Genomic DNA, 26,611 nt, shown 5'->3' with positions numbered 1-26,611 from the left:
TAATTGTGTCATCGCTGCGGACGCGCGATCCGTCACCAATCCTTGTCACCACATATGTGCCTGGAATACCCTTTTCCCTTCATTCACATGCAGCCTTTTGCTGACGGGAGCCATGGGCCATCATACCCTTGGTCCTTCCCATTTTATTTGTTTCTGGGATTCTCTTGGTCCTTCCCTTTTTCTGGGAATCATTTGCGTTGCTCGCTTATACCCATTTTGCTTTCTCCTTTCTCACTTCTGTTGGTCCACCTTCGAGGATGGACCATAACCAGGTACCTAGCCACTGTCGACCGTCGACTGCGCGTAGTATTTACCAATGCCGTCTAACTCGGCCATACATGGTATTTTCAAAACTTGTGCATTGTTGTGTGGTCATGTATGTGAAGGTGGTGAAGATTAAAACGACCTGACGAAACCAGGTGGAACAGCGTTCAACACATTTCAGCCGGAAAAAGAATAAAAAATGTAGACTTGAGGGGTGTGAATCGCTTGTACTCCTTGATACGGTATCTCGGACATTAATGTGGCTATATTATGGTATGGTCTTAATACGAAGACATGAGATTCTATCGACACTAGGAAAATCTAGAGAGCGTGCAAAAAGGTATCACTAAACAAGAGGAAAGAAAGCACAATCAAAAGCACGACAGCGAAGTGAGCCCCGACTAGGCGGCTACGGTGGCGGGGCCCCTCTGGGTCAGCAGGGTCCGGCTCTTGACGAGCCAGGTGGCGAAGCTGGGCAGCTTGAAGGACCCGACCTGCCCGACGCCGCGGCCCTTGCCGATCGAGGCCATGAACATGATCGTCTCGCTGGGCTTGAACTCGGCCGCGGGCGGCGCCGCCGCCGCCGCCGCCGTGTCGGGCGCGAGCAGGCGCGCCGCCAGGTCCTTGGCGACGTAGGCGACCTGCGGCTCGATGTGCATCGCGTTGGGCGGCTGCAGGGACGCGGCGTCGCCGAGCGCGTAGACGTCGTCATGGCCCTCGGCGCGCAGGCGGCTCGTCGTCCGGACCCGCCCCGCGGCGTCGAGGAGGTCGGCGGGCACGAAGGCGGTGTTGAAGACGACGCCAAAGGTGGGCATGTACAGGTCCGTCGTGAGCGTCTCGGGGTCGCCGCCACCTCCTCCTCCTCCTCCTGCCTTGTTTGCAATCTCGAGCGTGACGACGCCGGTGCCGTCCTCGGCCTCCTTTGCCGACGTGACGCGCCGGCTGACCAGCACCTTGACCTTGAGGCGCTCCAGCTCGGCGAGGGCGGCGGCGCGGACGGGGCGGGAGAACTTGTCGGGCAGGGGGAGGTCGTCGTCGACGACGATGGTGACGTCCTTTGTGCCCTTTGAGGCGTAGGCGTCGCCCAGCTCGCCGGCGACCTCGATCCCCGTCAGGCCCGCGCCGGCGACGACGATGGACTTTGCGGCGGCGACCTTGGCGCGCCACTGCTCGAGCAGGGCGCGCGTGGCGGCCGTGTCGCCCGCCGTCTTCCACGGCATGCCGTCGCGGGCCGACGAGCCCGTGGCGACGACGACGTAGTCGTAGCTCAGCGTCTTGGGTTCGGCGGCGGCGCCCTCCTCGCTGCCGCTGCCGCTGCTGGGCTGCACCGTGACCGTCTTGGCGGCCGGGTCGAGCGCGGTGGCGGACCCGAGCACGAACTCGAACTGCTCCGGCGTGTACTTTGCGAAGCCCGGGGCGATCTCGTAGAAGAGCTTGTCGTCGCCGAAGCCGCCGTCGGCGCCGGGGAGGACGCCGCGCACCGAGGCGAGGCACCAGTACAGGTGGGTGTTGGGCGAGACGAGGACGACCTTGAGGCCGCCGGGAACCTTGGGGGCCGTGTTCTTGAGGATGTTGTGGGCTAGGGGCAGGCCGGCCATGGAGGCGCCCAGGATGACGACGGTCTTGGGCGAGGTCGACATTGTGGGTGGTGGTGGCTAGACGATGTTGCTGGGAAAGAGATGTAGAAGCAAGTGGCTGAGCTGGAAAGGGGGATATATATATATATATATGTCGATATATCTCAACGGGGCAGATGGGACTGCTTGCGGTGGGAGAGTAGCGTAGTGATGATGTATATCAAACTGATGACGACAGGACAAAGGGGGAACAGCTCCCTCGATATATATACGTGTTTCCGTTTTGCGTTTCCATGGGACAACAGATTGGGAGACTCATTGACGGACCCGTTCCCCACATGCGGCCGCGCGCGCAAATCCGCAATCTGCCAGGCCCGGCCCATCACAAATCACAGATGAGACGATCCCGAAACCCGAGCTCGCCAGCTTGCCCAAGATCGGCGGCTTTGTCCTTAGGCAGAGATGACAAGCCCGGTCGGGCGTGTGTGAGTGAGAGCAGGATCAGAAGGAGAATGAGGAGGCGCCCGCTATCCGATTACAAAGCCAGACCACTCTGTGCTGACGCTGCATAGTTCTTGATCTCTCCCTCACTCCCCTGGCCAAAAAAACTCCGCCGAGCCTTTGACGCGCGGGATCCGAAAGGGGTATAGCGCTAGCGGCAGACCCTGGCGTGGCGCGGGAGAGCTCCATGTCAAGGGCTGTGTGCACGGGCCAAGAAACAGCTTTCCGACCCGCTGTGTGGTCTCAGGAGCGAAACCTCTGACCTGGGACCAATGGGAGGCTCCTTGGCTGCCCAAAAGGGGAAAGCCGTGGTGTGGAAGCCAAAAAAGCATGTGCTTGAGCAAAAAGACAATGGAGAACACCGATTGCATATTCTTCCCAACAGCATTGGAAGTTCTCACCCGCACAAGATAATGCTCGGATTAGTTCGCAAAATGCACACGACTGCCCACAACCTAGTTGTCATATAACGCCCGCACAGTTCCCTCTACATAGCCATGCCCCCATACGACGCCAACGTCAGTTATATCTGGATATGTTTATGGACCCCAAAAAGACAGACGTTGATGAAGCCCCAAGATAAAGACACTCAGACACACACTACAACTACCACACTGCCGCCCTGTCAAAATCAAACCGCTTCAGCTCCTTGTTCCCGTCCTCGAGGTCCTTCTTGGCCTTCATGCGCATGTAAAAGATGGGGCAGTCCTTTGAGCTGCAGATGACCTCGCAGTGCATGCTGCCCTGGCAGCGCTGGCACTGCGTCCACAGGCGCCCGAAGCGCACCTCGAGGTCCGACACCCGGTCTAGCGTCTTCTTGTACAGCTCGCCCACCCGGCCCGCGTCGTCGCCGCACACGGCGCCCTGCGACTCCTCCTTTGACGTCAGCGGCTTCTTGCACGCCATGCACGTCTGCGTCTTCTTGGCGAACTTCATGAGCCCGCCCACCGACGGCGCCACCACCGAGATGGACCGCGTGTGGTCGCCCATCAGCAGCGACTTGGCCTTGGTGTCGCCCAGGATCGGCTCGAAGATGCGGCCCAGCGGCTTGGACAGCTGGTTGTCCAGGTAGTACTTGGTGTCTATCGGCACGTTGTTCTCTAGCACGTAGATGGGGTCCTCGGACCGCTCAAAGTTCTTGGATCCCGCCGCGCCCTTGACCATGACGTACGCCACGCGGTCGCCTAGCCCGGGCGCCGACCCGGCGTCGCGCTTCTTCATGCGCTGCGCGAGCTCCACGTGCGCCTGCTTTGCTGTGTAGTCGTCCTTGGTGAGCGCCTTGGTGATGACCAGCTTGGACATGTCCACCTTGTTCTGGAGCAGGTCCGCGATCGTCTCCTTGACGTAGTCCTGGGCCCCCAGCACGTCCTGGTCGATCAGGATCATCCGGAGCACCTTCTCGATAACCGTCTGCACCAGCAGGCAGTTGTCTCGTCGCACCGTCTCGATTCCTTTGGTGTCCATCTTGTCGTACTTCTCGGGCTTGGTCCAGTACAGCCCAGCGTACCGCTTCTTGTTGATCAGCAGGTACGGGAAGTACACCTTCTCGAACTCGAGCTTGATGGGCTTAATGAACTTGGACGACACGTACTGCGCCGCCTCCTCGCCCAGCTTCATGGCCTCGGCGAGGTCCTTGGTGCCAAACTTGACCATGACCGAATCCGTGTCGCCGTAGATGACCTGGGCGTCGTGCGAGTAGCCGTTGGCTATCCGGTACTTTGCCTCCACCTCCTGCTTTGTCTTCTCGATCATTTGCCTGCCGTAGCTGGTGGTGCTACTGGCGATCTGGAGACACGGAAACTTGCCGTTGGTGGCGCCCGTCAAGCCGTACACACTGTTGGCGCTGATCTTCAAGGCCAGCTGTCGACCGTTCAGTACTGCCTTCTTGAACGGGTCTGTCTCCACCGCCAGTTCTCTTTTGGCTTGTTTTCTGGCAGAGAGCAGCTCTTCCAGAATCTGCGCCAGCAGTCCCTTGCGCCGCTTGACAGTGACAAACATGTCTCCGGTCGGTGTCACCGTGTAATCCTCATCCTTCTCCAGCTTGAACGCATCGATCGCCTTCTGGCTGATCAAGGTGGTGTAGCAGAGGTTGTGAGCCTGCATGATACTGGGATACAGGGACGCGAAATCGAGTGTGGCAATAGGGGCATCGTAGTAACCACGCGTGGGCTCTATGACCGTAGCACCCTCGTACTGGTCGTCGGAGCCCTCGACCCGGAGGTTGGGAACAACCAGCTTTTGCTCCAGAGCTTTGCGAAACATTTGGCTGACGAACTTGATCTGCTGACCCTTGGATAGGAGAAAGTTGAAGGGCACGCCCGTGACTCTGGCCATCTCCGTGTAGTTCTCCAGACACGACAGCTTGTCCATCAAACGCTGGGGCAGGTACGCGTCCTTCAGGCAGTACAGGGCAAGACGTCTTCGTGATTCCGGAGTTCCGTTGAAAAGCTCTGTGATCATGGTGTAGTGCACGTCCTCCTTCTGCTCGCCGAGGAAATGTGAGCAGACAGAGTTGAGGGTGTAACTCCTAAGCTGGTGATCTCGCTGAATCAGCTGGAGCAAATCGAGCTGCAGGCGGCCATTTGTGTTCGTTGACTTGGTGTCGCGGTTGCCCATTTGCTTGCTGGAAAAATTCGAATCCTTGGCCGTCGACCTCACACTCGGTAGCCTGGTCCACTGGTCAAAGTCCTTGACCTTGAGGTACTTGGCACGGTTGAGGAGGTATGGAAAATCAAAGTTGCAAATGTTGTAGCCGGTTATGATGTCCGGGTCGACCTCGACCAGGAAGTCACGCCAGGCCCTCAACATCTTCTCCTCCTGACTGAACTCCAGGATCTGCGTCGCCACGATGGAACTCGTCTGGTCTAGGCAAAAGACGTTGCGGACGAAGGGCTTCTTGTCTCCATACCTAGTGACAACATTGGCGATCTGGATGACGGGGTCGATCTCGGCCTCGGGGAAGATACCCTTGCGTCCCGCGCACTCGATATCGAAGGACAGGATCCTCAGGGGCGCCATTTTGGACCAGTCCCCGACCGGCTTGTGCGCGACGAGGTCCCGGTAGCTGATCTCAGCCTCGATCTGGCAGTTGGACTGCTTCTGGGATGCATGAATGAGGCTGTAGGCGGCCGCCGGCGCCTCGACCCAGGACATGCCTTGGATGTGACAGTCCACCATGAAGCGCAGGACGTATTGGATGTTGTCAAACGTCATGATGCCGCTGCCATCATTCCTCCACATGCCCTTCCAGTTCGCCCTGCCCGACTCGATGGTTGTGCGCACCGTGTTGATGTGCTTCGGGTCCGTGACGGTGACCTTGATGAAGGGATTTTGAGTGTTATTCTGGAAGCCGTACATGTTCTCGCGCAGCGTCAACTGGACCGAGTGTATCGCGGGCTGGTGCTGGGCGACGCCGGTCTCGAGAAAGGTCTTGAAGGACGAGCAGTCCTCCTTTGAGAAGGTCGAGGGGGCGGCCACGTAGAGGTAGTGCTTGAAGTCCTTGACGTGGAGCATGACCGAGTTCCCCTGCTCGGTGACACCGAAGAGCTTGACCGTGGCCTGGCCGCCATGGAGGGTGCCCTCTTCGGCTTCGATGGACTGGAAGCAAAGGTTGCTTGTCGCGGGGGCGAAATCCCGGGGCACTGGCGGGCGGCCCCATGCCTGGTCCTTCTCGGTGTTGGTCTGCTTGAGCTCCGAGATGTCCTGGCTGAGCTTCTCGAGGACCTCGGACTCGAACGTGCTCTTGGGCTGGCTGGACCCGAGCTTGGGGCCCTGGGAGCTCTTGAAGCGTGGCGCGGCCGGGGACGACGCTGGCGGCTCGATCTTCCTCTTTTTGAAGCTATCGGGACCGGCCGAGATGTTCCTACGGGCGTTTGAGGCCTCGCCGAACTCGCGCTTCTGGGGCAGGACGGCGGCAGGCATTGCGGCGGGTTGTTGATGGGTGCTTGCGAGAGTCGCTGGCGTCAGTACAACATGTGCGACATCAGACGGGCGAAAACTGTCGTTGCCACAGGCACGGCTTAGTGGGTTCTGTGCTGGAGTAATTGACGGTCCAAGCAGGGGTGCCCAGACTAATCAATCAAGGGAGAACGCGACCAGGCCTTGACGTGACGTGAGGGACCCACTATTATGGACGCGACTTTAATAGACTACAGCACGTGCTCTGGTGATATTTGGAACCCCGCGTTGCTGTAGATTGGCCAAGCTGTTTTGTCTGGGACAAGCAGCCATTCCAGGGTTGAACCCTCTAGGGGCTAATCTTGAGGGCAGCCAATTGCTATAGATTGCTTGCACCTGTTTTATGAATAATACAAGCCGTTGTGATTTGCACATCGTCGTTGACGTACGGATCTCTCCAACAGTGGGCCTCATCGCTCGCTTTCCGTCCGATCGTCGCCTTTTAGCTATAACCACTCCCTCCGTTTTCAACCCAGCGCAATATGACCTGCAGACAACCCACCCCTATTGCTCAGACCTACACCTAATATTGTTGTCAATAGTACATATACTTGCAGCAATAGAAAGGAAACAAAAAACTTTGCATTCCCTACCGCATCCATGGCAGACAGACAGGCGGCGCGCCAGCCCCAGGGGATATCCCGGGCGCGACCGCCCGTGTCCAGCAGCGTCCGGCGCAACCTCTTCCAGAGCCAGCTCACCCGGCGGCCGACGCCAACGTCGTCGGGCGAGTCCGAGACCCTGCGCCTCGACGCCGACGCCCCGGCCGAGTCCTCCGACATTGTTGTCCGGGACAAGAACGGCGAGGTGGAGCTGGACGATCCACCCACGCCCCCGATCGACGACCCGGAAGAGATCGCGCTGGACCCGAGGCAGCAGAGTGAAAGTGGGTGTTTTCCTTTTTTTGTTACCACGCCGTGTTTTCCACCGCGCGGAACCAAGCTGCTGACCGGCGTGTGTGCATCTGCTCCGCGCTCAGAGGAACGCCAACGGCTGGCGGACGTTGTGAAGCATCATCAAATCAACCAGAATAGTGTCCCCGCCCAGCCTGAAGGTATGTCAAATCTCCCCCTCACGGCCATGCGCTGGCCGGCGACAGCGCCGCTTGGTTAACATGAGCCCCCGCATTTGCGACAGAAATCCTCGAGGCCGTCCGAGCAAGCTTGCGGGCAAAAGTGGCCGCCTTATCAGAAGACAACTGGATGTTTGAGAGGGAAGAGCCACCACGGTATTCATAATGTGCATGACGGCGACGTCGGCTTTAAGCTTCGCAAATATGTGATGTCAGAACTTGCTTCCTTCATGTGCATCGTCATGCTGTACTCGGGTATAAACTACAATCAGAAGCTACCTATTTTTTTCTTCTTCTTTTCGTTCCGCACCATACCTAGTCAAGCCCCTCGGCCATGGGCGCCTCGACGCGCTGGACAGGAGGTTTCCTCCCTGCACTAGCCCCGCCGCCGCCGCCGCCGCTGAACAGGCTCCCCATCATGTCGAGGAGCGGGTTGCTCTGCCGGGGCCTGGCGATGCCAAAGTACATCTCGGCCACGATCTCGAGGGGCTCCGCCCAGGCCGGGGACTCGGCAAAGTGCGGCGCGTACTTGGCTGCCAGCTGCCTGAACGAGTCCGGGCTGCCCCTTGTGATGGCGAGCAGGAGCAGTCCGAGGAAGTTGAGGAGCGGCAGGCTGGGGAACACGCGCAGGTCGCCGCCGCCGCCGCTGCTGCTGACGTCCTGCACGCCCAGCCCCTGGTTGTCGGCGCTCAGGCGGCTCGTGAAGGCGCGGTAGCACGCGTTGGCCGCCCGCAGGTTGCCCACCAGCAGGTACGGCAGCACCGCGCGGGCCGCGTACTGCGGCGCCGTGTGGGACTCGTCCTCCTTGTACCACTCGTACTCCATCCGCGCCAGGATCTCGGGCGAGTCCTTGGTGCCCAGGACCAGGTGCCGCTCCGCGTCGTACGTCTCGTGCTCCTCGGCGTATAGTGATCCGGCAACGTGGTGGAGCTCGGGGTCGCCGGCCGGAAACTCGCCAAACTTGGAGGACCAGCTAGAGCGGTTGGGAAGCACGCCGAGTCAGCTTCGTACGCACCACGCATCATCTTGCGGCCAAAACGAGCGGGGTGGGAGCAAACGGCAGAACGCACGCAATCATCTCTCCAATGAACTTCTTCCTTGTGGGCTCCTCGCTCGGAAACAGCCTCAAACAGGCGAGCAGCTTGCCTTTGTTGACGGCGTCTGGCACCAGCTCGGCCTGCTTGAAGACGTCGACTAGCAGGACGCTGAGATCGCCGCCGCTGCCGCCCTGGCCGGCCTTGAGCAGAGACTGCGAGACATTGTAGAGGATGTCGGTGGCGGCGGACCAGTTGGAGGCCTTGGTGTAGCGGGCCGCGACGACGCGGGTCTGCTGTTGCGCCTCGTAGAACTGCCCCTCGGTGATGCGCTGCTGCAGGCGCGCGATGATCTTGTCGATCTTGTCGGCTTTGCCCGCCATCGCTGCGACCAAAAGGGCCGGTGGTTCCAGTAAGATTCGGCGATGCGAGGATCGTGAGAGGGGGGAACCAGCGAATATGTAGCGAGTGTATGGTTGATTGGAAGTTCGCTCAAGCTTTGTTTTGTCGTCGTTAGTGAGAACGGGCGCTGTTCGGGCTCGATCATGCATGTCGACAGGTCAGTCAGTGCCCCGCTTTAAAACCGCCCCTCACAACGTCACCGCCGACACCTGAGCTGCTCACCCCATTGTAAATGAAGCCAGAGATCATGAGGGGAAGCTTCCCTCGAGCAAGCCTAGTCTAGCGGGCGACAAAAATCCCGACTATCCTTTCACTATGTCTCTGTAGACTGGAAGATTTGAGGGCTCCTGCCGCCAAGGCCGCACGATGTGGTTGAAGCACAGGCGCCTCGGGGCCATTGTGCATTGTGTGTCCACCACGGATTCCAGAAGCCCCTTTATCCCATCCCTTTTACCTAGGGCGCATGTTATTCAATCCTCCACTCTGGCCTCCAGGAACCAAGCTACTTATTGGTATCACGGGTTTTAAAGAACGACCATACGGCTGGTGATAAAATATGATGCGTCCCGAAAATGAAAAAGGAAAAAAAGAGCGCAGCAATCATTCATGAAGATGGATGAGATGTCGTCAAAAAGAGCAAGCCAACCAGCAAAAGATATACAGGAACCGGGACTCGAACCCGGATCGGAAGCAGTATCCTCTTTCAGGCCACTTGAAAGTGGGAAGCCTCCATGCTAGCCCTTACACCATTCCTGTTGCTGGCAGTTACGGGTAAAGTTTGTGCTTATGTACGTGTGGGATGTGGGGAGGACAAATGCTTAGCCGCGGCACAAGCAATGAGCTGCGGGATGAACCCCTCCTTCGCCTGGTGATACCCTCTCTGACCCCTGCCTGTTTTTGCGTCAATGAACAATCGTGTGACTCTGGTCGCTGCGTCGTGGCTGTTTGGGAAGAGTCGTTCCGATACTTTGGGATCTCAGATTATGAAGAACTTTCGATTACATTTATTTGTCCGTTGTTCAGGGGGGTTATTTGTCCCCAATTATGCCCCCCTTAGGACGTGGGTGCAGTATCTATTCTGTAGAATACAGCGAATCACATCATGCGGTATGTAAGCTGTGAACTTGGCCTAGATTCACAATGTAGCCCTTTTCGAAAAGATCTCCTTAGAAAACGGCACCAGTGGCAGCCGGAAGGAGAGCCGGGGCAGTGGTGCTCGCGCACACGCAGCCCTGACCGGGGATGCTGGCGACGGGCGGGGCGTCGCAGGTCGAGTAGGGCTCGTGGGCGTCAAAGGTCGGGTCGGGCACGGGGTCGACGACCTCGGCCCTGACGAGGACGGGGATGATCTGGCCCGTGGCCAGGCGGAAGGGCCGGTGGGCGAGCGCCTTGAGCAGGCTCGTGATCTGGCCCGAGTGGCTCGAGACGGCCAGCCACGTCTTGTCGTCGGCGCGGAAGACGTCGTCGAGCACGCGCGCGGCCCGCACGTCCTTGGCCGCGTCCGTCTCGCTGTTGACGGGGCTCCAGAGCTCGTCGGCCTCGGCGAAGCCCGGCTCGAAGGCCCAGTCCGGGTACTGCGCCGCGATCTGGGCGCGGTCGGAGCGCCAGTTGCACGTGTGCACCGTCATGCCCTCGCGGAAGCCCTCCTTGATGACGGGGCGGAAGGGCCGGCCCTCGGGGAAGTCGATGCCGGCGAACGTCAGGTTGAGCGTGGCCGTGCAGCGGGCCAGGGGGCTGCTGTAGTAGGACTCGAAGAAGGGCATCTTCTGTGTCGCGTAGCGGTCCTTGTAGTACGCGTTGGCCTTGATCGCCTCCGCCTCGCCCGCCGGCGTGAGGTGTGCGTCGGCCCAGCGGGCAGTGGCGTTGCCTTGTTGCTCCGCCCAATAGCACTTTTTTTGTCGTAGAAGGTTAGCTATGGAATCTTGGGTTGGGTTTGGGGTCAAATACTCACGTTCCAGGCGGGTGTGCCGTAGAAGCGCTCGGCAGCATTGTGCCAACCTTCACCGTGGCGGCCCATGAACAGCACCTTGTACCGAACCGTCTCAGACTTGCGGCAGCCCTTGTTCAGGTATCTGACCCAGTTGTCGAACCTTTCCCATAGTGACTTGACGCCCTCGGGATCGAGGCGCTTGTCGGTTGGGTATGACCTCTCGATCAAACCGAAGTTTGTCGCGGCCTAATGAGGGTGTTAGCAGATGGGGTCACGTTGCCGAGAAATGTAGCTGTCGAGCGCCGCAGGAGTTACATAGTCGAAACCGCTGGGCTCGGTGGTGGGCTCGTCTTGAAGAAAATAGCCCCGGACCGCAGTCAGTTTGATAGACTTGCCCTCGGCCTCGGGCCATCCAGCAAGTGCTGAAGGCACGAGGGCCAGAGCAGCACCAAGGATGGAACTCTTCATCTTGTCTCCTGAGATTGGTGTCGCTGTCCGAGCTGCGAGGGACTGCTGACAGAGGAGGGCCAGGGAGATGGTCACGGCAGCCGTTGAGCACAAGGCTGACAAGGTTCCGAAGGGAAAGTGAACCGTGGGCGTTCTCTGGATCTACCTATATACTGCATGCGCCATGGTAGTGGGCCTTTGTCCCCTCATGGATGCTACATGGAGATGCTGGGGGACCCAGTCAAGCACGCACGCCAGGACATCGGTCTCCTCATTCTCCTCATTCTAGCCTGTCAAGAAGCTTGGCAACAACCGCAAGCCGTGCGAGAAGTTGACCGCAAAGCCGACTGCCAGATACTATTGCCCAGGGCCGTCGGCCAACTTCATGCGCTCCTTGCGGGTCAGGGGAGTGGACTGGAGAAGGCGAGGGTGGGGTGCCCCAGGGTCACCCCTTGCCGCCGCCAGTGATCTCCAACACGTGGCCGACCTCGGGGGCCCACGATGAGGTCCCAGAGGCTCGGTTACGGATCCGAGCTGGCAGCGTCGGGAACGCGCATCATCTCGTTCAATGTCCCGCCTAGGGACTCTTATCCTGAGATACAGTGAGGCTCAAATTTTTAAAATTAGAACTGATCTTAGGGGCCTCCCACGTGCGAGCGTTGCGTTCACGAGAGGCATGAGGCGATTTGGCAATCCCGCCAGGAACGGCCGACGACCTCCACAGCCCGATGGACGCCCTTGGCATGGGGTTCCCGACCTTCCCGATTGATACTTGCCAAGACGGTCCAAGTTCCGGATGGAGAAGTCGGCTGGCTTTCATGATTAATGGCTGTTGCTTGCGATTGCGGTGGCCTTTGGGGAAGTTGATGTGTGAAGGGTTCGAATGTCCTTTTTGCTCTGCTTGGATTGACCGATACCCTAACCCTTGAACCAAACACAGGCAGTCAATGGCGGAGTTTGAGCCCCGCCGCCTTTGCTCCCAGAACAAGACGCGGCATCATCAGCCTGGACAGACCAAAAACCACAGTAAATATGGTGCGTTTCCCCTTCCCAGGGCCTTGGAGAGAAGCAAAGGATCAGCAGAACCCGGAGCAGCCGGCCCAGCAACTAACCCTGCCGGAACCAAACAGTCGCAAAACAAAGACGGCTGCTACACGCACATCCACATGCACCGGCAGCGCGACGCGGACCTGTTTGAGGATTTTAGCAGGGACAAGCTGCCGGCCGACGAGATCTTCGTGCCGGCGCACCACCAGCCCATCAACCCCGAGGACGAGGACGACGTGGTGCCGGACCAGCACGCCGCCTTCGGCATCACAAAGGCCACCCAGAAGACGAGGGAGGCCGCGTGGAAGGACCTGGGCCTCGCCGAGCTGATGCACCGCGGGCCCGGCGCCGCCGCCGGAGGAGGAGGAGGAGGAGGAGGCTCGTCGTCGTCGGCTGTCGCCCCCACCGCCGGCTCGGCCAAGCGCGCGGCCAAGAAGCTCGCGCTTAGGCACCAGGGGATGCCGCGGTGATCGAGTGGCGGGAGGCGGGTCTGTGGCGTGGCTGGGGAGGAGGTGGTGAAGATGATTGGACAGCGTTTTATGATACATCATGTCTTGGGGGAGCAATGAGCGATACAACCGATACCCATTTCGTTTTGGAGGACAGACGCTGTTGACTATTTTCTGTGCCTCGTGTCATCAGGGCGTCACCAAGCCTAATTCTCTCTATACCTGTTTGGGTTTGCAGTAACTCCAAGTTCCGCGCCTACGTTATCGTGCAAAGGAAAATCCCATTCTACAGTAGGATAACGATGAACCACCGAAACGCCACGCCTATGCCCAACCAAGCATCATAAAAACCAAAACCAATCCAAAAATTCATGCTTCGTCTTCGTCTTTGCCCGCCAGCGCTCACCCCCAAAAAAGACCCTCAGCTCTTGGGCAGGTAGTTCTCCCGCTCGACGACCTCGGACGCGAACTTGACGAGGAACACGGTCCTGCCCGGCCACATCTCGAGCTCCTCGGCGGACCCAGTCGTGTGGGCCGTGACGCGGGCGGGGAAGCCGGCGCCGTCGCAGATGCCCTCGATGACACCCGCGCTGAAGGCGGCGCAGTTGAGCTGCGACATGTCCTTGGGCACGCTGATGTAGGCGTTGACGAGCGGCTCGTTGTCGACGATCATGTACTCGTCGGGCCGGTCGGCGTCGCTGCTGCGCTCGAGCCGGTCGGCCTGGCGCCCGAACAGGTGCGTCCACACGTTGCGCTGGATCAGGTGCAGCAGCGCGATAATGTTGAGCGGCCGCGCCTGCGTCTTGGCCGGCTCGCGGTACAGGAGGAGGTCGAGGAGCTTGACGCCGATGGGGTGGCCCTGCATGTTGAGTCTGGGAGGTGTATGTGTGGGGTGGTTTCGTTAGAAAAAGATGGTGCGTTGAGAGAGGGGTATCGGGGCCGACCGTACCGCTTCTCCAGGTCTTGGATGTTGGTGATGCGCCGTTGTGCATAGGTCACCATCTCGGCAAACAGGTACGCGAAGCTGGCCTGGCTCAGCTCGGCCGTCTTGCCACGGTTTAATGGCCTGTGGTAGATGGTCTTGCCGTTGGATGGGTATCGCAGCCCGGGCTCCTTGCCTGTGGGCTTTCCGGGGTTGTTGGCCATGGCGGTTCGGGGCGTCCGAGGTGTATGGGTGGGAGCGTGGTGGAGGTCGATTGACGGGCGTCGCAGGCTGGGAGCTTGTGCTGAGGATTCCTACGCCGATTGTCGTTTGCGCGATGACGCCCGCCCGTTTGATTCCAGCACAGCACGAGTGCGGGTCGTGGGCGGGCTCCTGGGCGGGCTCCAAGGCGGGGCGCATGCTGCTGAAAAAGGAATCGATGCAGCGCATGGACTGATTGAAATGGAGCCCACCCATCAGCTCAGCTGCAGATGTTGAGATGACACAAACAGACATAAACACTGGATTGATCACATCTTTGTAGCTACATTTTAAAGAGGCTTCTATATCGCAAAAGTACTGTATTCGAATTTGAAACATGCCAAACGTCTAGAAACAGTCTATCTATCAATGTCCCTGGCCCCTCATTAGAATGATTCCGATGCAGTCGTCGCTTATTAAGGTATATGGTACTGTGGTCTCGGCCTGGCTCCCGTTTGCGCTTGTGGCTTCCTGTGAATGAGGCTCACGGGGATTGTCATCACTTCTCAGATGACCTTCAGCTCGCCCACCTGCAGATCCTCGACCTGGTCCTCGCCGGCCTTCTTCTCGTCCATTAGGTCTCCTGCCGGCTTAGAGGACAAGGCCGGGGCTGCCACCACTACATCAGCGGCAACAGGGGCAGGGGCAGGGGCATCGGCGGCAGCGGAGCCGGCCGGCGCGACGCCCTGGGCAACGTGCCCACTGAGGTAGTCCTCAAGCTCGCCGATCTGCTTCCCACCCGCGCCCCACCTGCGCTCCCTCTCGGCGCGGCGCTCCTCGCACATCTTCTGCAGGGCAGGCCAGTACGTGGCATGGTCGTAGTCAAACTCCAGGGCCCCGTTGAACTCGGCCCACAGGTGGTCGGCGGGGACATACTGGCGCATATCCTCGTTGAACTTGAGCTTCTCACGGGTCAAGGGGTCAATGAAGGGCGTGATGAGCTTGAAAAAGCCCCAAACAACCCAGGGCACTGATTTGGGCAATGTGTTAGTGGGACCGTGCTGTAAATGGTTGCAAAGAAATCGGGCGCAGCCTCACCGTTCACGATCAGGGCACGGCCCAGCCTCTCGGGATAGTGGGTCTGGAGGATGTGGAGGACCTCGCGGCCCTGGCCGATGCCCGGGGCCGTGTTGGAGCGGCTCTTGCTCGTCTTGAAGTTGATGAGCAGCACCAGCTTGTCGCGCTGGGCCGGCATGAGCTCGATGACGCGCTCGAGCATGAAGACGAGGTGCTCGACCTGGCGGTGAGAGGGCTCCGTGTTCTGGCGGCCCGGGTTGAGGTAGTGGCAGGCGCGGCCCTCGTTGTCGTAGCCCAGGATCACCTGCTTGCCCGTCTCCTGCTCGGGCGAGATGTGGTCAAAGCTGAGGCGCTCGACGCCGAACTCGCGGCGCCAGGCGAGGGTGTCGCGGATGCGCTTCTCCGACTCCTTCTCGTGCCACTTGGTCGCGCGCAGGTAGCGCAGCAGGCACTCCCGCGTCAGCCACATGCGCTCGCTGTCGGTGAGCGGCCCGGCATACTCCTTGTCCTTCTGCGAGGGCACATCCTTCCACTCCTTGATCTGTTCCAGCAGCCAGCTGTATTTGGTCTCCTGCTCAGCCGTCAGGGGTGTCTGCTCCGGGACCGTGCATGTGCTGAGAGGAGCGGCAATGGGAGTCTTGAGCGGCCCTGCGCCCTTGTCGGTGCTGGAGGAGGCCATTGCAGCAGTTAGGATGACGTCGGTGAAGGAACAAGGCAACCCAAAATAGACTGATCTGGTATAGTAAATGTACTGTAGTTTGCGACAAGTGCTCAGCCGTTTGAGATTTGTCGATGGTTTTTGGGGCGAAGAAACAACCGGAACCACCCAAGATGTCTGATTCCGCGAGTTCACTCAATAATTGTTGAATTGAAATTTGACTCTGCCAAGCGATGTCACTAGCTCCCGCTGCCCCAGCACCCTTCAGGGGAAGCAGAAAATGTGGACAGGGGCTGCGATCGCCGTCGGGCTCCGAGACGGGCGCGGCGGTCCGATTTGATGGGCGCAAGCGCACTAACTGCGCCACAGTGGGAGAGGCACAGCGCTCAATGTCATCAACGTGAAGCAGGGGCAGCTCAGTTGCGAATAACCCAGTCCCTTACTCGACTTCAACCCGATCCCAAAACCCAAGGCACGGCTTTATACCCTCCGCAGAAATACACCCCCTTTGACAGCGCCGCGGGTCCTGGAGGCAGCACTTTTGCGCCTCAAAGACACAGATTCCAATCCGTTTCCATCCCAACCCGACCTGCCGGAGCACCATGCAATGCTGTCCCATGTTGAAGCGGTCATAGCCACCATTACCCACCAGCAGCAGGCGGGCCATCTCGTAGTTTTGGTGGTTCGAATGCGATCCTCTCGGCGCGTCTCCGGCTAGGTTACCCTCAAAGTGGTTGCGTAAGAATGTGAAGTCGCGTCTTGCCATGTGATCCGCACGCAGCCGCTCTTCTGGCCAGCTCTCTGTTTGCCGTCTTGTCTCATGCTCTCGATGGTGCGCTTGGCGTCTGGTCAGATATCCGTCGACATCATCGGCGAGCAGGGGCGTAGACTCGGTCAATGACCCGTCTCGAGGTCTGCGGCCTCTGAGCCAGGACTCGAACGGACGACCAGCAGAGTAATAGGCATGGACGTTGGAGCCGTGAATGAAGCAGTACACACAGTGCCCCTCGAGGACAAGTAGCCCCTCATAACTGCCCAAAAGCTCATCATCGCTTCGTTGCGTATACATGGACTTGACGGTAGCTAGCTCGGTGAACTGCTCCTTGGGCGAGTCCTGGTTGCTGTTGCGCGGATGCCAGAGGCGGTATTGTATGGGATTCACAGATCCAGCCCAGGACCAAGAAGGTACTGTGAGATTGGGCGTGAGGCTATCCGGGGTTATATATTGGCGAGATGGATCCGGTCGCTGAAAGGCAGGATCCGGAAGTGCGAGTTTATTTCTTGAGCGTAGGTGACGGAGAACGTCGAATCTGGGCTCCTCGAACCAGAGAAGACACCGAACCGCATCGGTACGGCATATCCCCAGAACGTTGTCGTCTAGAAGGAGCTTGCCCATCCGCCCCATCACTCCATCTGCAGCAACAAGCTTGTCCGTCTGGTATGTAAGGGATCGCTTGGTATACTGCTGAAGGATCCGACGCCAGTGCCGAAGCAGATCCGATCGGGACGCGTTTCGAGACGCGAGGGGGACCGAGTCTGAAGCCTCAAAGGGGCCTGGCAGAGCGCCGAGCAAGAGCCGTTTGAGGTTGCGGTCGTCAGAGTCCCTGAATTCGGGCGAATGGTCACCCTTGATGCCAGCGGGTCTCCGATCAGAGGCCGAATGGTGCAGACAGTCCCAAAACAAGCCCTCGCGAGTGATGCTGATGATGCGGCGGGAAAGGAGCCGCTCTTGGAAAGCCCAGGCACGGCTGTCGAGGATGCCCCACGGCCGAGAAACAAAGTTGTGAGTCGCAGTGAGTGCCCGGTACAGTCTCTCTTGGGAGGACGATGGAATATCGAGGCCCGGGTTGGTCTGGCATGGAATACCAGACAGCATGCTGCAGAGAGCTTGCGGGTTCGAGATGAAGGACGTCTCCCGTACCCGAGCCAACCTGTCGAGGCCGGTGCCATCAGCAAGGGAAATAGTGACGGCTGCATTGGTGTAGACTGTATCCATCACCTGTGCCTGAGCATACCAGTCGCCGCCCCGGCCCTGTTGAATGCACTTTCCACAAGCATGTAACCGTTAGATGGTTGTGATGCGAATATATGCGGAACTTGGCTGTATTCTGAACTCAGATGAACATACCAGAGCGTCGATCTAGATGTAGCGGAATCCAATGAGCTTCGCGAAATGGCATGCATCCTGCAGTCCGGAGACAAGTGTTCCCAGTTTGAACCCCTGTGTACACTCATCTTCATTCTAAGAGGTGAGAATGGTGTACGCGTGCGCGCCATCTGGCCAGCGGTAGCTTAGGGCGCAATACCGAACCGTCTGTTCGCCCATGTCGGAAGTGCGGACGATCCTCAAGTCCCCACAGTCCAAGTTGTCGAGCAGAATGAGCCGACATGGTAGTTGCGCAGGCGCCGGAGATGAACGAAAGGCACGGCGACAATGTTCATGGCCAGCATCGCAGCCGTCCAGCCGATGCTGAGCAAGCTTGCAAAGCTCGAAGATCTTCCCTCCCTGGGAAAGCCATTGCCGTCTCAGGGATGACAACTCGATAAATTCGTCTGCCCGACGGATAGAAGTGGTAGGGGCGGCCGAGTTAGTAAGACCTCACTTAGCCGAGCTAGTGACTCAACGGATGATTAGGGCCGACCTTTCGTGTTCTGAGGAAGGAGATAATCGATGACGGCCTCTTCATGCTCTCCGAGACATAACCCGTCTACGAGGCTGGTTGGCTTGGTCATGTCGCGAGCTTGGGCATAACGGACGGGGTTGCGAGGTGCTATGTAGATAGCAGTAGGGGGTGGGTCTAGTCCGAGCAGATCTATGAGTATATATGTTTCTGGCCGGGGGCCTGATCACAGGTCAGGCTACTCTCATCAAGGAGTGATCACGGGTTAACCCATTGACGCCACGGACGATCTTGGCGTCAGCTCTCAAGACTCCTACATGCTCCCAGGCAGCCATCTCTGATTTACCAGTGGCTGCAAGCTAAATTTTTTAATCGATTCTGCGTCATTTGAGATCTTTATGTATGTTTGAGCAAGATATCAATTCGCATTGATCTCGACACCCAAGTCGCGGGATAGCTTCATGTTGTTGGGTTCAGGGGTTAATGGAAGCAGTGCAGGTCCCCGAGATCAAAATTGCTAGTGCCGTGGGTTTCTCTTTCCCTTATTGCATCAATGTTTTTACCAAAACATCATCCCGTACAAAACTAACTTTAACCCGACATATAATTACTAATTCTTTTCTTATTTTCTTAACCACTTTCCTGTTTTTCTTTTATTCCTTTTCCGTCCTTATTTATTATGTTACTGGAATGGGCTAAACCCCTTTGTACTGCTTGTGGAAATAGGTCTAGCCACAAACAAATTTTGTAAATTACCGATCGCTTTACCAAATTACTTGTGCGGTTTATAAACCGGGGATGTTGTTACGACCAACAGCTAAGGAAGGAGGTAGGCCCCGCTGTTAAGGGTCAATCGGTGCAGAGGCGGGTAGTCACCGGGTCACGGGCCGGATGCGGTGTTTCCTTTGTTAAGCCTCCGTAAATTTCCTACCAAAGGTGCTATCGCCAACAAAGATTGTTCCTTTTTTGACCTCCCCCTTTTTCGTACCCCTTCGGGCACCCGGGGTCGGTCCTTTAAATCTTTCGCGTTCCAAGCGCTTTCGTGCAATTTAAGCTTTACCCTATTTTTTAGCTTTACCATTATGCTTTGGCCGCAATACCGGTAGCTTGCCGGCATATCCCCGGAAAGTCCGTGCCCGGCTAGTTGTTAGCGCCCTTTTCCTTTTTTTTACTGGGCGGTTTTGCCCGTACATTTAACGCTTCCCGCTTTTTGCCGGGCGGTTTTGCCCGTGCTTTTAACATATTGCCCTTTTCCGATACGGCTTATCCCAAACCGCTTGTACCGTGCGTGCAACCCCGTAAGTAGCCGGTAGCTTATGGTATTTCGCTAAGCCGCCCCAATGCCTGGCAACGTTTGGGGAAACCGGTTATAAAGCTTTGTAATATCCGGAAAAATGGGTCCGTACCGGCATATAAAAGGCTTTTTTTCCCGTTCGAAGCTACGAGCCTTTTTTTTTTCCTTTTTGTGCATTTAACAACCATTCCAATAACTTTAACGATTGTAACCGTAAATAATTGGTATTTGGCCGTTCCTTTTGGACATTTGGACCTAACCGGTAATTATAAATGTTATCCTTTGTACCCAATTACGTAAGGAAAATGGTATTCCTTTGGGTATCCGCTTTGGGTTTTTCGGTTTTAACCGGTTCGTTAGCCCTTTTTGGCAATTCCCCGGTATTTTTTTTAATTATCGTAGTTTAATTAAATTTGGATTTGGTTTTGCCGGAACTTTTAATCTTTTAAATCCTTAACGATCGCTTTGCCGGTAACCTTTCGGTAAGCTTTTTAAATATTGCGGGTTTATTGGGCCCTTTTGCGCTTGCAGCCTTTTAAAATTCCCGCAAACGTTTTGCTAATAACCTTCCGGCGGGCTTTAACCGCCGCGGCAAAAAAATTTCCGCCGAAAAAAAGCGTAAAGCGCGCAACGAACGCCGCCGCAACGCCTTTAATTTTAATAAACTTGCCCCCAAAACGGACATTGCCTTTTTTTCGTTTTATATAAGTATCCGCAACGCGCTCCCGTTACAAAAGGTTATCGATTTCCAATAAAGCGATAATTAAAACCTTATTTATTTGCCCCTTTTTAAAAACAATTATACGGAGCGTGCGGTATTTTGTAACCGCTGTTTTGGTTGTTAAGCATATTAAAACTATGCCGTTAACCCCCGTATACCAATATGCTCCAATAATTGTACGGGGTCCTTTAAATGTATTTATTGCAAAAACGTGGTTAGTAACAAAGCTTGCGTTAAGCTTTCCGAATGGTTTTAAAAAATGGCCCAAAACCTTTACAAAATTTTAAATACCGTTTACAAACGGTTGTTCGAAGCGATACCGGAATTTTTTAAAAAATTTATTAAAGCCCAATTTCGCGCCCGCAAAGTTATTTAAAAAGCTAAATCTTTTTATACCATGTTAACCAAACAATTTGCGCGTTATAAACGTTAAACCGTTATTTAAAAACGCATTTAGCGCAAAATTGCTAGCGCTGCGATATTAAAAATTATTTAAAACATTTCCCAATAATTTTACGCTATCGCCGTTTAAACGAAAAAGCAAGCTTAAGCTTTGGCTGGCATCGGTAATTTCTTTAACAAAGTAAAAACGTTTTTTAAGCGTTTCGAAAAAGGTATAATTGCTTTTTTTAATAGCATTGCCGTTAGCTTTGCTACGATTGCGGCGCATTTAAATACCCAGGCTTACAACCGCGCGGCTCCCCGTAAGGGTACGGCGTCCGTATTGGCGCCGGGAAATACCGCTTTCGGCGCTAATAACTTTGGCGGCAACGATTATAACGCTAGCAAAAAGGACGTAATTTCCAAAGGTTTTGGTTCCTTTGGATACGGCATTTAATCGATTTTTTTTATATATTTTCTTAATTAATTATTGGTATTCCTTTTTCGAAAGGTGGTTAGTTTTAAATTTTTTTCGTTAATTTGTTACAATTAAAACCATAGTTTCCTTTCGTTATGCTGCTTTTGCAGCATTGCAAGGTTTCGGTATCCATATTTACCAATTGGGCTTTAATGCCTTAATAAATAGTTTTAAAATGCTTTTTTTTCGCTTTTTTAATGGGTTTAAATACCGTTAACATGCATTTACCGCTACCCGAACGCTTAAGCCCGTTCGTTATACCATCCGGAAATTTTTTTACTTCCTTTCCGGGCAAGCAATAATGTTTTTTACCACGACGTACGTTTAAAATGCGGTAATTGCTTTAGCGTATTGCGCCAAGCATGCCCCTTACGGGCTTTCCGAAATATGTTACACTTTGCATGTCCTTCGGAATTTAAATATGTTGCACCATTAATTTGGGGCGTCCTTTGTATTATACCGTTTTTATTTAACTTTTTGTTTATAAAGCACGATATTTTACGGCTATTACAAGCCGCTTACGGGTTTTTTTACGTTTTTCCCTAATGGCCAACCGGTTTAGCACGTTAAAACATTTTTTTGGGCTATTTTTTTAGCCCTTATTATTCCTTTCTTGTAATACCCCCGTTTTTTCCGGGTATTTACCCGCTAAGGTCCGGTATTTTCCTTATTTTATAAGCTCGCTTTTAATAAGCTTGCTTTATACGTTTAAACAATTTCTTTCGTAATATCCCTTTTTAAAATCCACAAATTTTCCGATTTATTGTAACCTATTTATTTAACCAGGTATTTTCGTTTCCGCAAAGGCCTTTTATATTTTAGCAAAGCTTTTATTTCGAAACGATCCTTTTTTTTTTTTCGATTTTTAATTTTTTATTTTTTGGTTTTTCGCCGGGCTTTTTTTTAAACGCCCGCAACAAATTTGCCGGGAACACGTTGTATATCCGGTAACTTACCGGAAGCCTTAACCGAAACGCCAAACCGGCTAACCCAACCATTTTTAGGACTTAAAAGGGTCCCAACCACTTGTTCGATAGCTTTTTCGATAGCCTTTTTATTTTAATGTTCGCCGTACTTAATAGCACCCAATTGCTTACCCCGAAAGGCACCGGGGTCCTGCCCTTATTATAATACTTTTTGTATATATTATTCGCTTTTTTTAGCAATCTTTTGGCTTGCTTTTTAATTGCTTCCAAAGCCCCCGCCCTAACTTTAACCGCTACCGAAAATTTTTTTTTAATTACCCGAAAATTATAAAACTTTCGTAAGTAAAACCTTATTAACAAAAACGCCGGGGTTTTTTGCGACCCCAAATGCACGTTCGTATTGTACACTTACGTTGCTAAGTGCAATAGTAACGCCCAATCGTTTTGCTTTTTGCAGCAAAAGCACCGAAAATAATGCTTTACTGCCTGGTTCGTTCGTTCCGTTTGCCCGTCGGTTTAAAAGTGGTATGCTATCGATAACCTTTTTGCAACCTTTAAATATCCGGCGAAGGTTGTCCAAAACCCGTTTGTAAATAGCTTATTCCGGTTTAATACAATCCTTTCGGGCGTTTTTAATAACCTTTAAACGTATGCAAACAAAAAGCTCCCCAATTCTTTACTAATTAACTTTGTAAACGTTAGGATAAAAAAGCTATATTTAGTAAACCGGTCGACCATTACCAATATTACGTTGCGCTTTTTGCCAATTCCATCCACCAACGTTAAAAATTTTTCGATAAAATCCATTAATAGCTTTTGTCCCGGGCGGTTTGGTACGGGCAAAAATGCTAGCAGCCCGTAAAGTGTTTATATTTTTGGCTTCGTTTGCTGGCATATTTAATACGTCCGTACGTATTTGCGTACGTTTTTAGCTATACCCGGTTATTTAAATTGCCGTTTAAGCTTTTTTAAAATTTTGGCCATGCTTTTGTAACCCCCCGTCGGGTTATTGTATTGTTTTTAAAGCATTATCCGTTTAAACGGTATTAAATTCGGAATTTAAACTTTCTTTTTGTGCTTAAATAAACCGTTGCTAATTTTTTAAACGTTAAGTTTGTTTTTTTAAATACCGTTTTAAACGAAATCGTCCTTTATTTGTACTTTAAGGATACGCTTTAATATCGTTTTGGTATTTTTTTTAATAATAATCGTTTTTACGTAAGCTACTTTTCGAAATTTGGCTAGCAAATCGCTTCGGAATTTTTTTTTTGCTTTATTGGTTTCCCCGTCCACGGGTATATTTTGGGAACGTTTTAACAAACCATTCGCGGGGTTCCGGTATTTTGGCTTCCATTTAATCGTAAAATTATACTTTGCTAAATTTTCGAACCATTTTGTTTAACGCTTTATTACCTTTTCCTTTATTAAAATATGGGTATAATTTAAATGGTTGGTAATTACCTTAACAATTTTTTGTAAATAAGCTAGGTAATGCCGTTACTTTTCGAAAGCTTTTACGATCGCTAGCAATTTTAAATTAAAAATTGCATAGCGCAATTTTTTTTATCGCAGCTTTTTCGATATGTAAACCACCGGGTGCTACCGGCCATTTTGCAATTACAATAATACCGCCCTTATTGCAAAAGCTAAAGCGTTAGTCCGCACGCATAACGGTTTCGAAAGGTCGAAATGCACCAATACCGAAACTTTTGTAAACAATAGCTTTAATTTGCAAAAAGCCTTTTTCGCAACATTTTTTAAATAAAATACGGTATTTTTACTAAAAAAATCCGTTAAAAGCATAGTAATTTTCGCGTAGCCTTTTACGAATTTCCAATAATACCCCGTAAAGCCCAAAAACATTTAAATGTTTTTAACGCTTTCCGGTATCCTTTACTTTAAAATCGCAATAACTTTATCCGGCAAAATCTCGACCCCGAATTTGGTTATCCTAAATTTTAAAAAATCGATACTATCCGTTTCGAATTTGCATTTGGCCGGGCTAACGTAAAGCTTAAACCGTTCGAATTGCTTTAGCACCGTTTTTATTGCCTTGCGGTGCTTTTCCTATATTTTTAAAAAAATAAAAATATCGTCCAAATACACAATGCAATTGCTATTAATTAATTCCCCAAGCGCTATATTAATAAAGCTTTAAAACGTTGCTAAAGCGTTGGCCAAATCGAAAGGCATTACCAAATATTCGTAATATCCATACTTGCAACGGAAAGCAATTTTTTATTCGTTTTTTTATCGGATCCGTATTTTATAATAAACGTTTTTTAAATCCAATTTGGTAAAGTACTAATTTTTAAACACCCGGTTAAATATTTCGTAAATTAACGGGAATATTAGCCGGTTTTTTTTAATAACCTTATTAAAACCCCGATAATCGATACAAAAGCGGAACTTCCCGTCCTTTTTTAAAACGAACAAAATTCCGGCGCCGGCGGGGTTAATTAAATGCCAAATCCAACCTTTCGTTATAGCCTTGTTAAAATACCTCCGGAAAATTTTTAATTCCTTTTTGGATAAAAAATAAATGCTTTCGTAAAGCGGCATCGTTTTTTCCTTTAATTCGATCGCATAATCCCAATTTGTATATTTTAACAAAGGGTTTAATTTATAAAGTTGCGCATATTTTGCAATTATTCTTTTAACCTATTCCGGGAAAGCTTTTAACCTTTTCCCGGGATTTTCCGGGATTTCCGGGCGTGCAATCGTTAATACGGCTATCGTTTGTCCCGATTGGATTAGCTTTTTAGCTATTTCCAATAAAATTATTTTAACCTTTTTAATAATTACCGGAAACCTTTACTTTATATCCCTAAACCGGATTTTAATGTTTTTTTGCTAAAGCCAAAGCATGCTTAACGTAATGTTGTACCCGGTCCGGGGCATTATTACGTAAAATACCATTAACTTTTGGGTTATTCCCTAACTATCCGTTACCCGAATTTTGTATTTTTTTACCTTTAGCGTAAATATGCATTTTTTGGTATCGAACCACGCTAAATAGCCCCCGTTTAGCACCGGTATTTTTTTTGCTTTTACCAAAAAACGGTTATGCAATAGGTTAACGTTGCTTTTATTATTAACCAATGCTTTTAACTTTACCCGGTAACCGTTAATCCGTAAATATATTTCGGTTTTTTAACGCGTTTTAACCGCCGGGGCGCATTTTTAAACCCCGGTGCTTAAATGGCTAAATAACGGTATCGAATTGGGTAGCAATATTTTGCTTTTTTTAAAGCACGCCGGCCGGATATGGCCCAGCTTTTTATACCCGTAATACCGTACTTCGGGCCTTTTCCTTTTTGCCTTTTGTATGGTTGTTAGGGCTAACGGGGTTTCCGGGTTATCCGTCCATATTTTGCATGCTGCAACGATGTAGCTTAACTGCCCGTATTTAAAGCAAATAACCGGCTTTTTAAAAGCTAGGACACTTGTATCCCCCGGGGTCCTTTTGTACGGTTTTAATATTATTTTTGCTTTAAAAGCTTTAGCTTGCAATTTTTTTATAATGTAAAAAAAGCTTTTAAATATTACCCGTTTTTAAATTTCGGGGCGGAACCGGTTAAAAAGCAATGTTGTCCTTATCCATTTGGGTGCTAATTCGGAAAAATCGTTTTTTACCAAATCCTAGCAAATCCGGAACGCTTTAAATAATTCGTAATCCTTTTGCTTAATAGCGATATCCCCCGCAAACTTTTTAATCGCCAATTATATTTGCAAATCGGGGTTTTTCGACTTTGCTTAAAACTACCGCAAAAAATCGGCCTAAATAAATAATACCCCGGTATTTAAATAATGCATTTACTTATATTTTGTCCATTGTGCCCGCCGATAATAATCGAAAGTGCTAAAAGCTATTTAAACCTTTATACGGTCCTTACCGTAACGTTCCTTTTTGCTTTCGAAAATAAATTTGTAATTGTTAATGTAATGGGCAATATTTTGCCAAATTGCCGATTTTTTAAGCATAAAAGGTTTAAAAGTAACTTTGCTTTACGTAAAACCCTTCCGTTGTTTAAAAGTATTTTTTTTATTTTCGTTTAAACTTTTATGCGTATGTTTCGACCTTTTATTTTGGATTTTTTAAATTAAACGGGCGCGTTTGCTTTGGGCTTTTAGCGCGTTGTTTATTTTTTACAATTTTTTTACAAAAAGGTTTTCGAAATCGTTGGAAATTTGCGGGGCTTTTTTGGTATTTTGTTTTAATAGCCCAACGGCCTTTTCCAACGTGCTTAACGTAGCGTCGGGCGTTATTATAAACGGTGCGAAATCGCAAATGCCTTTTTTAAATTTGCTTAATCCTTTTCGGTAATTACCCGGGCCTGCTCCCCAAATAAAAAAGGTGTAAAAAAAGGAACAATATATTAAGGGTTAATCGGTGCAAAGGCGGGTAATTACCGGGTTACGGGCCAAATGCGGTATTTCCTTTATTAAGCTTCCGTAAATCTTTTACCAAAGGTATTATCGCTAACAAAAATTGTTTTTTTTTAACCTTTTTTTTTTCGTACCCTTTCGGGCACCCGGGGTCGGTTTTTTAAATTTTTCGCGCTCCAAACGCTTTCGTGCAATTTAAGCTTTACCCTATTTTTTAGCTTCGCCATTATGCTTTGGCCGCGATACCGGTAGCTCGCCGGCAT

General features: G+C 52.3%; 14 protein-coding genes and 1 non-coding gene across 15 annotated transcripts; 4 read left to right on the top strand and 11 right to left on the bottom strand.

Annotated features, from left to right (window-relative positions):
- Positions 1-480: 480 nt before the first annotated feature.
- On the bottom strand, positions 481-2,428 carry GGTG_00564 (hypothetical protein). The gene has a single exon (XM_009218314.1). It carries the CDS (start codon positions 1,902-1,904, stop codon positions 666-668), a length of 1,239 nt encoding a protein of 412 aa, XP_009216578.1. The 5' UTR covers positions 1,905-2,428; the 3' UTR covers positions 481-665.
- A 291-nt stretch (positions 2,429-2,719) lies between these two features.
- GGTG_00563 (DNA polymerase delta catalytic subunit) lies at positions 2,720-6,404 on the bottom strand. The gene has a single exon (XM_009218313.1). The coding sequence runs from the start codon at positions 6,261-6,263 to the stop codon at positions 2,949-2,951; it is 3,315 nt and encodes a 1,104-aa protein (XP_009216577.1). The 5' UTR covers positions 6,264-6,404; the 3' UTR covers positions 2,720-2,948.
- A 495-nt stretch (positions 6,405-6,899) lies between these two features.
- Positions 6,900-7,537, top strand: GGTG_00562 (hypothetical protein; the record flags this gene model as incomplete). Its single annotated transcript, XM_009218312.1, has 3 exons — positions 6,900-7,185; positions 7,279-7,353; positions 7,437-7,537. The coding sequence occupies 3 exons, from the start codon at positions 6,900-6,902 to the stop codon at positions 7,535-7,537; spliced, it is 462 nt and encodes a 153-aa protein (XP_009216576.1).
- Positions 7,497-8,948, bottom strand: GGTG_00561 (hypothetical protein). The gene is made up of 2 exons (XM_009218311.1): positions 8,442-8,948; positions 7,497-8,344 (listed from the first exon to the last, which is right to left on the bottom strand). Exons 1-2 carry the CDS (start codon positions 8,786-8,788, stop codon positions 7,687-7,689), a joined length of 1,005 nt encoding a protein of 334 aa, XP_009216575.1. The 5' UTR covers positions 8,789-8,948; the 3' UTR covers positions 7,497-7,686.
- Positions 8,949-9,465: 517 nt separating this feature from the next.
- GGTG_20006 lies at positions 9,466-9,563 on the bottom strand. Its single transcript has one exon. It is a non-coding gene; the product is annotated as a tRNA-Gly (tRNA).
- A 410-nt stretch (positions 9,564-9,973) lies between these two features.
- GGTG_00560 (hypothetical protein) lies at positions 9,974-11,205 on the bottom strand (the record flags this gene model as incomplete). The annotated part of the gene is made up of 3 exons (XM_009218310.1): positions 9,974-10,696; positions 10,759-10,983; positions 11,053-11,205. The coding sequence occupies 3 exons, from the start codon at positions 11,203-11,205 to the stop codon at positions 9,974-9,976; spliced, it is 1,101 nt and encodes a 366-aa protein (XP_009216574.1).
- A 194-nt stretch (positions 11,206-11,399) lies between these two features.
- Positions 11,400-12,032, bottom strand: GGTG_00559 (hypothetical protein). The gene has a single exon (XM_009218309.1). The coding sequence runs from the start codon at positions 12,002-12,004 to the stop codon at positions 11,762-11,764; it is 243 nt and encodes an 80-aa protein (XP_009216573.1). The 5' UTR covers positions 12,005-12,032; the 3' UTR covers positions 11,400-11,761.
- A 17-nt stretch (positions 12,033-12,049) lies between these two features.
- GGTG_00558 (Apc13 domain-containing protein) lies at positions 12,050-13,059 on the top strand. The gene is made up of 2 exons (XM_009218308.1): positions 12,050-12,219; positions 12,315-13,059. Exons 1-2 carry the CDS (start codon positions 12,217-12,219, stop codon positions 12,699-12,701), a joined length of 390 nt encoding a protein of 129 aa, XP_009216572.1. The 5' UTR covers positions 12,050-12,216; the 3' UTR covers positions 12,702-13,059.
- GGTG_00557 (trafficking protein particle complex subunit 5) lies at positions 12,720-14,018 on the bottom strand. Its single transcript, XM_009218307.1, has 2 exons — positions 13,630-14,018; positions 12,720-13,552 (listed from the first exon to the last, which is right to left on the bottom strand). The coding sequence occupies exons 1-2, from the start codon at positions 13,824-13,826 to the stop codon at positions 13,102-13,104; spliced, it is 648 nt and encodes a 215-aa protein (XP_009216571.1). The 5' UTR covers positions 13,827-14,018; the 3' UTR covers positions 12,720-13,101.
- Positions 14,019-14,123: 105 nt separating this feature from the next.
- On the bottom strand, positions 14,124-15,746 carry GGTG_00556 (CRAL/TRIO domain-containing protein). Its single transcript, XM_009218306.1, has 2 exons — positions 14,902-15,746; positions 14,124-14,833 (listed from the first exon to the last, which is right to left on the bottom strand). Exons 1-2 carry the CDS (start codon positions 15,557-15,559, stop codon positions 14,370-14,372), a joined length of 1,122 nt encoding a protein of 373 aa, XP_009216570.1. The 5' UTR covers positions 15,560-15,746; the 3' UTR covers positions 14,124-14,369.
- Positions 15,747-15,827: 81 nt separating this feature from the next.
- Positions 15,828-17,473, bottom strand: GGTG_00555 (hypothetical protein). The gene has a single exon (XM_009218305.1). It carries the CDS (start codon positions 17,412-17,414, stop codon positions 15,978-15,980), a length of 1,437 nt encoding a protein of 478 aa, XP_009216569.1. The 5' UTR covers positions 17,415-17,473; the 3' UTR covers positions 15,828-15,977.
- Positions 17,474-17,787: 314 nt separating this feature from the next.
- Positions 17,788-18,253, bottom strand: GGTG_00554 (hypothetical protein; the record flags this gene model as incomplete). Its single annotated transcript, XM_009218304.1, has 2 exons — positions 17,788-18,091; positions 18,181-18,253. Coding segments are annotated over 2 exons (377 nt in total), but the record flags the coding sequence as incomplete, so codon positions are not given.
- A 1,246-nt stretch (positions 18,254-19,499) lies between these two features.
- GGTG_00553 (hypothetical protein) lies at positions 19,500-19,910 on the top strand (the record flags this gene model as incomplete). The annotated part of the gene is made up of 3 exons (XM_009218303.1): positions 19,500-19,525; positions 19,579-19,749; positions 19,856-19,910. 3 exons carry the CDS (start codon positions 19,500-19,502, stop codon positions 19,908-19,910), a joined length of 252 nt encoding a protein of 83 aa, XP_009216567.1.
- A 5,232-nt stretch (positions 19,911-25,142) lies between these two features.
- GGTG_00552 (hypothetical protein) lies at positions 25,143-25,463 on the bottom strand (the record flags this gene model as incomplete). The annotated part of the gene is made up of 1 exon (XM_009218302.1): positions 25,143-25,463. A coding segment is annotated over one exon (321 nt), but the record flags the coding sequence as incomplete, so codon positions are not given.
- Positions 25,464-25,808: 345 nt separating this feature from the next.
- On the top strand, positions 25,809-26,286 carry GGTG_00551 (hypothetical protein; the record flags this gene model as incomplete). The annotated part of the gene is made up of 2 exons (XM_009218301.1): positions 25,809-25,948; positions 26,130-26,286. Coding segments are annotated over 2 exons (297 nt in total), but the record flags the coding sequence as incomplete, so codon positions are not given.
- Positions 26,287-26,611: the final 325 nt, after the last annotated feature.

Source organism: Gaeumannomyces tritici (assembly GCF_000145635.1).
Source record: "Gaeumannomyces tritici R3-111a-1 unplaced genomic scaffold supercont2.1, whole genome shotgun sequence".
NCBI classification, from domain to species: Eukaryota; Fungi; Ascomycota; class Sordariomycetes; order Magnaporthales; family Magnaporthaceae; genus Gaeumannomyces; species Gaeumannomyces tritici.
This window is presented reverse-complemented; position numbering and strand designations above follow the sequence as displayed.